The sequence below is a fragment of the Cucurbita pepo genome, chromosome 19 (assembly GCF_057944985.1).
Source record: "Cucurbita pepo subsp. pepo isolate OVF chromosome 19, ASM5794498v1, whole genome shotgun sequence".
Taxonomy (NCBI): Eukaryota; Viridiplantae; Streptophyta; class Magnoliopsida; order Cucurbitales; family Cucurbitaceae; genus Cucurbita; species Cucurbita pepo.
In genome coordinates, this window is record NC_141816.1 from 2,596,543 (window position 1) to 2,606,542 (window position 10,000).

The window sequence follows — 10,000 nt, forward strand, 5'->3', positions numbered from 1 at the left end:
CAGTTGGATTGAGGTAATTTTTTTAGACTAACCCAAAAGTTGGAGTTGATTGGATTGGTATTGGATTATTAAAAAAAAAAAAAATTGTTTATCCACGTTCGTACTTATTCAATATAATCTTAAATAAAATATATCATCAATCAGTAATAATTCAAACAAATAAATTTTTCATTAACGAGCAAGAATTGTAACATTCTAACATAGTTCAGGTCAACTTGAAATTTTGTCCAATAATTTTGAAACATATGAACTGTTTCAGAAAATTAACCCAACCCAGTCCTAAATACTAACTCAACGTACTATAGTTTGGGTAACATTATATTGGTAATCGTACATTGACGCAAACCGACAACGAAAGTGGCTTAGTTAAGGTTTAGTTTATAATGTCCATGGGTTAAATTTTACACGAAAAATATAGAATTTAATATGCATAAAATATTTTCAACGATTTTGTTACGTTCTTAAAATTTATTTAAGACAAGTCAATTTGGCAATGAAGTCATGAATAAAATATCCTTACACTACTTCGCTTATCAATGGCCACCACCGGTCTCAATAGGATGTTGTTGTCGTCCATTGCTAACATAAATAGCTACCATCACGAGCAACCACTTTGGCAAATACTCTCGACAACAAGTTTGAGTACCATTTTGATGAACACTGCTAACGATAAGTTTGACGAACACTGTCTCCAACGACTAAGCAAAAATATTTATTTATTGTATAATTAAAACATTATCATCACATGAAAATGGAAATAAAAAATGGCATAATAAAATGAGAATTTCTCTTATAGGTCTTTGCAAATTTGGAAAGTTGTATCATGTTTGTAGTTGTTCATTTCCATTTTTGATTTTGTATTGCAAACAAATAAATAAATAAATTTATGACGTAAAATATATCATATTTTACATCATAAATTTATTTATGATGTAAAATTAAAAATTAAATGTTTTTTCTTTCTAATATTCATAGTGAAAAATAAATAATAAAGGAAAAAAAAAGCTTTTAAGTCATCGAAAACATTAGTAAGAAATAGACCCGAGAACAAAATAATAATAATATTTATAAGTTAAATTTTAAGAAACTAAAATAAAAAAGATAGTAACGACATCCATATGTCTGTAATACGTAAAAACTAATATGAAGATAATATTTATAAATATTGATATTTGGTATATTTTCATTAAATTAAGACTTAGTTGAAGTCATGTTGAACGCTTGGCTAATATTAAATGAATCTAAACCTGACCCCGACCCGTGACCGGTGACCCACTTACATAATAGGAAGCTAATTTATGGAGTAGTAGGAAGGTGGGTGGAAGGTTCGTAGTTTGTATGATTAGTCTATAAATGTTGTGTCCGATCCATAATAAGGGTCAAAAGGCATGGCTTCCCAAACAGAGCCTTGGCTACTGGAGAACGGCAGCGTTAAGTGCTTAACCAAAGAGAACCGACAAGGCCATGGCCGAAGCCTTCGGACAGCTCACAACATGTCGTCCTCTTCCCTCCGCATAAAGTCCGATTTGACCCTCGTCTCCAAACTCCAATTCCCCTGCCTTAGGAACTTCCTCGCTCATCTTCAGGAGGTCCTTTTGGGAACTAAGCTTTCCGTTCTCTTCCCTGCCATTCCGCTAGCCGTTCTGGCTCAGAGTTGTGCCTTTGGAAGAGTTAGTATCCCGTGAAACTACATGTCGTTTCTCCATTAATCACAAACACTCATTATTCATTTATTATTATTATTATTTAGCCTTGGATTTTTGCTTTGAGTTTGCTTGGCCTCACGCCATTGGCTGAACGTGTCAGCTTTCTGACAGAGTAAGCACTTTTTATTTTATTTTATTTTATTAATTAAAATTAATTTTCTTCCATATTATACTCATTTATTATTTTCTTCTTATTGTTTCCATACGGATGTGAAAGGCAAATCGCTTATTTCACTGGCCCAACAGGTAAATTATTATTCCATTATTATGAAATTAAATTATAATTTAGCCATTTGGAAGGTATAGTCAAAAGTGACTCAAGTGTCGAATAAATAGTGTATTTTGTTTGAGGGCTCCAAAGAGGGAGTCGAGCCTTGATTAAGAAAAGGTTGTTCAAGAGCTTTATAAGCTTCAGGGGAGACTTTATGATATATACTTTGTTCGAGGGGAGGATTATTGGGACCAAATGCAACGTGTTAATGTTAATTAATGATTAAAATTTAAAAAAAAAATATTGATATTGGTTTGGAATATAGTTGGAGGGCTTTTGAATGCAACGTGTGGGAATGCAACAGAGATGATAATAGCAATTCTTGCACTTACAAAGGGAAAGATAGAAGTGGTGAAGTATTCTCTTTTGGGCTCTGTTCTTTCAAACCTTCTTCTTGTTCTTGGAACCTCTCTCTTCTCTGCTGGCATTGCCAATCTATCAACCCATCAAATTTTTGACAGAGTAATCTCTCTCTAACTTTCTCTCTCTTATTTTTATTTTTTAATAATATAGTTTAAATAATATGTCGATCTGAGCATAGATTAATGAATAAGACACTAATTATCATCTTAAAAGTTGACGGTTCGATCTCTTAACTAAAAGAAATATGGAATTAAGATTTGGGTTAGCGGGTTTTCAAAATTATTAATGTTATGACTCAGTGTTAAGAATATTTAGTAATAAATTATAGTTTACATACATATTCTATTTGATGTTTTATTATAAGGCAAATATCTAATATTTACCTTATTACCATAGATATCTTTCCATTTATTACTATTTCCACATCCTTGTAATTTATTTGATTATAAATAAGATAACTTTCACACCATTTAGATGTGGTGGATTAATCAAACATTCACACACTCAGTAAGAAAAGTTTTAATTTTTGGGTAGACGAGGGGTAGAATAGGTAATAAAAGTTTTGTAGTATATTTATTGAGGTTTTTTTTTTTTTTTTTTGTTTAGTTATTTATGTAAAAAGGCATAATTTGAGTTTATATTGGGTTAAAAAAGCTAGAAATTATATTATTAAAATAAAAAAGAAAAAGTCAATGGTCATAATTTTGACTTTAATTAAAAATTAATTGAATAATTATGTATTTATTTTTGTAATTTTAACAGAGACAGGCAGATGTGAACTCACTGATGCTGATGCTGTCATTTCTGTGCCATTTATTGCCGTTATTATTTGGGTACGCCGCCACCACCTCCGCCGTCGCAGCCGCCGCCTCCACCCTCCACCTGTCCAGAGCCAGCAGCATCGTTATGCTCTTGGCTTACATTGCTTACTTGGTCTTCCAACTCTGGACTCACCGCCAATTATTTGAAGCCCAGGTCAGATTATAATATATATTAAAATCCTTAAAAATTAAATTAAATTATTTTTAATTGGATTTTTGAAAAATTAGGGGGATGAAAACGACGACGTACCAGGAGAAGAGGCAGTTATTGGATTCTGGAGTGCATTTGCATGGCTTGTAGGAATGACACTCCTGATTGCTTTGCTGTCGGAATACGTTGTCAACACAATTGAGGTAAAACTTAGATGTATATATTTAAAGCCTTTTTTAACCTAAAGTTTTTATGAAATATTGTAACATATTATAAATATTATAACCTAAAGTTCAACCTAATAAGAATTATAATACATTTTTTAAATACTTTATTCTTAAAATATCTAAATTATTTTACTTTCATATAATTATTGGACCAGTGATGATATTTGAACTCATTGTTTTGTAGGAAGCATCAACTACTTGGGATTTGTCGGTGAGTTTCCTCAGCATAATCTTGCTCCCTATCGTTGGGAATGCAGCCGAACACGCCGGAGCTATCATCTTTGCCTTAAAAAATAAGTTGGTAAGCTCGTCGTGTTTCATTCAAATTAACGTAAGACCTAACGAATAGAAATCGATATAAATGTTTGTTTTTGTTTCAGGACATAAGTTTGGGGGTTGCTTTGGGGTCAGCAACACAAATTGCACTTTTTGTGGTAAGAATGTGTAATTAATGAAGATTTGAAGCCCCTATAAAAATTCAATTTGGAACCCTAGAAAAGGTTGAAATATCAGGAACTGACCCCAAAAGAATGGGTAATTACTTAATTAATTAATTAATTAATTGCAGATTCCACTGTGTGTGATCGTTGCTTGGACAATGGGAGTGGATATGGATCTAAATTTCAACCTCATGGAAACGGCGTCGCTTGGATTAGCCATTATTACCACGGCCTTCGCCTTACAAGATGGAACCTCTCACTATATTAAAGGCCTTGTTCTTCTGTTATGTTATGTTATTATTGCGGCTTGTTTCTTTGTCTCCAACACTCAACAAGGTGACTTTTTTTTCTCTTTTTCGGCTTCGAAAGGAGTCTCGATTTGTCTAGTTTCTATTTGAATTAGATAGAACTTATGGGTGTTCGTATAGCTCGAGAATCCGACCAATCTAGACTATCCGACCCAAACTATAAAGTTGGGTTGGATTAAATTTTTAGAAAATCGAAAAATTTAGGTCGGTTGGCAGGTGGGTTTTTTTTGGGTGACCAATAAGAAAATAGGGTTACAACTCAAACGTACTTTTTAGATTTTTACGAAGATTAAAAATATTTGACGTTTACAATTTATGTTAGTGATATATTGTGAGTTGTGAACGTCTGATATTTGAATTTTATGAGATTTTAGTTTAGAGTTTAGGGCTTAGGGTAACTCGATAACCCAACTCAACCCAACCCGACCTACGTGAATTTCAAGTTGGTCCAAAAGATTTTCCCAACTCAACCCAATCAACACGGATACACCCTTAGAAAAACTTGTTTCGAAACCTAAATTTGTCTCGCTCGTATTTGGATTGTATAGAGATTCAGCACGTGTTCGAACTTTAAGTACTTTTATCGTTCAAGTAATTAGAATTATCTTTGGGTCGGAAATTATAATAAATTAACAATATTACTAATGTTTTTTTTTTTTTTTCCACAGATGGTATAAATATCCCCAATTTGGAAATCCAATCTAGAAGAATTCTCCTGAAGTCTCCTTGAGATGAAGGACCAAATTGCAAAAACCAAAAATAAGAGGGACTTGTAATTAAATTCTTTTGAATTTCAAAATTGGCCTCCATGGTAAAATTGTCTTGAATTTTCATGTATATCATAAGAATGGAACATTATTCATATATCTCGTTACTATGATAGAATTGTCACATAGACCTACTAGGTGAGCTCGTTAAAATACTCATGAGGTTAGACTATGGGTTAGTGCATGCTCACGTAGCTGAAACCGACAGAAAAGAAAGGAACATTAATCATATATCTCGTTTACTATGATAAATTGTCACATACACCTACTAGGTGAGCTCGTTAAAATACTCATGAGGTCAGACTGTGAGTTAGTGCATGTTCACATAGCTGAAACCGATAGAAAAGAAAGGAACATTAGTCATATATCTTGTTACTATGATAAAATTATCACATAGACCTACTAGGTGAGCTCGTTAAAATACTCATGAGGTCAGACTATGGGTTAGTGCATGCTCACGTAGTTGAAACCAACAGAAAAGAAAAGGAACATTAATCATATATCTCGTTTACTATGATAGAATTGTCACATAAACCTACTGGGTGAGCTCGTTAAAATACTTTTGAGGTATGACTATGGGTTAGTGCATGCGTGAACCGAAGCTAAACAATGTGATCTGAGTCGATTGAAGTTGAACGACTGCAGTGAAGCCAACAAACCGAAGGTACTGCTCGAGAGCTGACCAAGCCAATCATGTCAAACGAGCTGAATACGAGTTTGAGCTGAGTTGCATGGTCTAAGCTTGGGTTGCGTCTAGGCCTGGCTCATGAGTTGGGTAGTCATGGTTAAACATGAATCAAGGCTTAAGAAATCAACTGCAATCGGGTGGGTGGTGAGATTGAGTGAATTCTGGCCACTCGTTTCGTCCTCGGGCCTTTGTTACGGGTGACCCATGTTGCTGCTGCGTCCACGGCTCATAAGTCCAGCCCGCAACATGTCAACCCAGTGCGGTTTGGCCCGAGTGATGACCCGCCTCATTCCCACGTCGGCTCAGCTTGACAGCACAATTGGCTCGACTTTACGCCTCACTTTTGTCTCGGCTCGATGGCTTGGCTTAAACGACTCAATATACAAATTTTATACCATTGCCCATTTTTTACCTTATTTAAGGCTATTGAGGTCGGTAAAACTCTCATTTACTCGATTAAAATAGTTTTATGACTAATATTAGAAATTATGATCATCTTTAACTAGATTAAGACATTGATATGCCATAAGTACAAGATATGGATCCATATAGGTGAGATTTAATGTCGAAGTATAGTTCTCGGTACAGCTACAGAGTAATTAGTAACATCGGCCAAGCCCAACCGAGCAAGTGACCTTACTGTTAGAGTTAGATGATTGATTGATGTATGATGGTGAATGCCTTGTGGTTCCTGCATGTACCATATTATTTATGTGATGCTTATATACTCTTTGTATTGACATGTGATGTATGTTTGTGATATCCATTACGCTATACTATGAATGAAATGAAATGTCATGTTATGTGTTGTCATGGAAAGTTATGTGATGGATGTTCAAATATCATCCGGGGAAGGGTCAAACCTATTAGCCCATTCTATCCTTATGTTAGGAAAATGATTTAGGTATTTTAGAAATAAATATATCTAATTATTTTAGGGGGAAAAAAATAGATATTTTAATAAAAAGATTTATATATTTTCGAGAAAAAAAAAATATTTTAGATGAAAGGTTGAGAAATTTCACAAATAAATTGTGTGGCCTGTACTATAACTACCATCCACGCAACCTATGTTTTTATCCCAACAAATACAAAGTAATTCTGTCTTGTAATATGTCGATTGGTCTTAATAAAGTGTGCGAGTGTTTCCCACATAGAGTTGTGTTCAACAATCTGGTATCAGAGTGAGGTTGGTGTAGGTTGTGATCTCTTGGAATTCTTAGTATGCTTTGTGGTTGCAGCTCTGTCTGATCTTCCACGTCAGAACGATTTTTTGAGATTACTAGTGAGTGAATTTATTTTGTGTCGTGAGTAGTCTGTGACTCTACATGTCTTGTGTCGAAAGAGTTTGTTTTGTATTACTGAGGTATTGCCAATACGATGGGTGATTTCCAAATCGTTGGAGAAATCAAGAAACTCAACAACAACAACAACTACAACACGGGAGCAACATGCATGATGTCCTCTTTACAAAGACATGATCTTTGGGAGATCGTTGATTTGAGTGAAACTACGCCGCCAGAGGATGATTCTAACGATGCCTTGCGCAAATGGAGAACCAAAGCAGGCAAAACAATGTTTTTCTTGAAGACCACAATCAGAGAAGAGATGTTAGAGCACATTTGGAATGACAAGACACCGAAAGAAGCATGGGACACGTTCGTGATGATGTTCTCAAAGAAGAACGATATAAGGCTACAACTTCTGGAGAACGAGTTGTTGTAAATTTCACAACGTGACATGACGATTACTCAGTACTTCCACAAGGTCAAGTCGATCTGCCGGGAGATTACTAAACTAGACTCGAAGTGTGCCATTGGAGAATCTCGAATGAAGAGAATCATTATCCACGGATTGCGACCAGAATATAAAAGCTTCATTAGTTCTGTATAAGGCTGGATGGCCTGCTCAACCATCACTTATAGAGTTTGAAAATTTTTTAGCCAATCAAAAGGGTGAAGAAGAAGCACTTTACACAAATGAAAGTCAGAGCCACAATAAGCCGTCTACCAAACGTGAAAACATAAATGGTGACGAAGGAAAAAACCACCAAGGAACTACACAACCACGGAGAGCCCAGAAGAACGACAACAATAACTCTCAAGGGAAGAGATTTGAAGGTATTTGCTACAATTGCAAGAAGAAGGGCCACATGTCCAGAGATTGGTCCAAGAAAAAATATCTCGAAATCAATGTGGCATCCTCCAACATAGAGATGGAGGAGTAATAGATGTAGAGGCAATATGTGCCCTAGAAGAAGACGAGTTAGCGCTCATGGTGATGATGGGAGAACATATCGATTACGATGATGCCTGGATCATTTATTCAGGATGCTCAAACCACATGATTGATGATCAGAGTGGTGTAATGGAAGAGGGGTGGCCCTCAGAAAAGTAAGTAGTACCAGGCTTGGACAACACCGAAGAAATTCTTCCATAAAAGACGGAGAGCAAACTATACACATTTGCTTAAATGCTGATGTGCCTTTTTGAGTGACACTGATGTTGATGAACAAGAAGTGACTCAACCAAGCGAACTTGGTGAAAAGAAAATGGCACCTCAACAACTTAGACAGTAAAAAATAATCCAAAAGTCAAATCCAGAATATGTCAATGCAGCTATTGTAGAAGACGGAGTTAATGAGCCAGAGACATGTGAAGAAGCATCACAAAACTCGAGTTGGCAGAAAGCAATGAAGGAAGAAGTTACATCCCAGAGCAAAATTAAAATTGGGAACTAGTACCAAGTCCAGAATATATCAAATCAATCTCTTGCAAGCGGGCTTACGAAATAATGTGTTTCTCGGATGGATCAATCCAAAGATACAAGACTCAATATGTAGCTCGATGGACTAGACTATGATGAAACGTTTAGTCCAGTGGCGAAGATCACTATCGTACAGGTTCCTCCGAAATTTTGGCAGATCGATATGAAGAATGATTTCCTGGACGGAGAGTTAAACAGAGAGTCCTACATGGACCAACCGAATAAATTCGAAAATGAAATTGGAGTCATTAGTCAGTATATGCAAAGTCCGAAAGCGCTTGGCTGCAGGGCGGTTCGGTTGGACCGTGGGTCTAGTGATATGAACCAAAAGACATCAATCATACACTATACTTCAATGAAAATGTGAAGAAAATATTGTTGAAATTATCAAAAGAAATTTCCATTCATGTCACATCGAAGAAGAATGAAGTTTCATGTTATAAATTTTGGGTGGATTACAATTTAGAGTAATTTAGATTTATTGTATTTCATTAATGTATTTAAAGACTTTTAATTTTACAATTACATCATGGTTAATTATGCCTCCTAAGTATGAATATTACAACTCTGGACGGCCTTTAGTAGTTTCATTTTGAGGCTATATAAAGACATGTATGTTGTATTTGTAGGGAGATTTGGAAAATATATTAATAGGAGCATTTGTGCTTTTTTTTTTTTTTTTTTTTTTAGCCAATGGTTAAGTTTCTTTCCAATTCTATGCAGTTTAGGTTGTATGCAGAATCACTCAAGCTCGACTTGATCAATCTTGCTTGTGGAGTGATTCGAATGTCAAATAAGTGTTCTTGCATTGAGATACTAAATAGACAAGAATCATTCAAGCTAGACATGATCGATCTTGCTTGTGAAGTGATTCGAATCTCAAACAATATTCTTGCCTTGAGATATTCGATCAACAAGGTAATTTGAATCTTACTCCCGTTGTAGTGATTTCCATTCCATATCATCTGGTCTCGAATTCGTTGAGATGAACCGTGGCTACTAGGCTAGATTGGGTTTTGGTTGGAGAGTGGGTGCAGGTTGCGTCTGCGGGCTAGATCAATGTAGGCTGTTGGACTTGAGCCTCAAGTTAAATGCGGGTTGGACCAAGGGTGGTTTGGGCCTCGAGTATTCGGTTCGGGTGGACTCAGCTCCAATGGATCCTTCTTCTTCACCCGATTATGCGCATTTTTTCGATGGGTTTTCTCTCTCCTCTCTGTGGCATTTTTCGAAGTTTCGTGGTTTTTTTTTTTATAAAGATGATTATAATTTTAATGAATAAAAAGATGACTTTATACCCATATTTGAGTTGGTTGGGACGCAATCGTTAAATATCTTATATCTAATTTAATACCACGATGGAATCATCGTCACATTACTAGTTTAAAATCAATTTTTTGTATTTAAAATTACTCCAAAATGTTAAATTATAAATTAATTAGCATAAAATTTTATATTAATTTAATTTTTAATAAAAATACCATTGAATTTTACA

The 10,000-nt window shown here is 35.2% G+C and overlaps 1 protein-coding gene across 1 annotated transcript; it reads left to right on the forward strand.

The window, feature by feature from the left end:
* The first annotated feature begins 1,365 nt into the window (after positions 1 to 1,365).
* On the forward strand, positions 1,366 to 5,151 carry LOC111781167 (vacuolar cation/proton exchanger 3). The gene is made up of 10 exons (XM_023661620.2): positions 1,366 to 1,670; positions 1,751 to 1,818; positions 1,924 to 1,952; positions 2,243 to 2,439; positions 3,103 to 3,315; positions 3,390 to 3,515; positions 3,724 to 3,840; positions 3,920 to 3,973; positions 4,108 to 4,315; positions 4,956 to 5,151. The coding sequence occupies exons 1-10, from the start codon at positions 1,389 to 1,391 to the stop codon at positions 5,015 to 5,017; spliced, it is 1,356 nt and encodes a 451-aa protein (XP_023517388.2). The 5' UTR covers positions 1,366 to 1,388; the 3' UTR covers positions 5,018 to 5,151.
* Positions 5,152 to 10,000: the final 4,849 nt, after the last annotated feature.

Excerpts from the sequence above, each read along its gene's own strand:
- LOC111781167 (XM_023661620.2), top strand. The coding sequence starts at position 1,389 with ATGGCTTCCCAAACAGAGCCTTGGCTACTGGAGAACGGCAGCGTTAAG. Across the intron at positions 1,671-1,750 it reads AGAGTTGTGCCTTTGGAAGA|CCTTGGATTTTTGCTTTGAG; the intron begins GTTAGTATCCCG and ends ATTATTATTTAG. Across the intron at positions 1,953-2,242 it reads TTATTTCACTGGCCCAACAG|TTGGAGGGCTTTTGAATGCA; the intron begins GTAAATTATTAT and ends TTTGGAATATAG.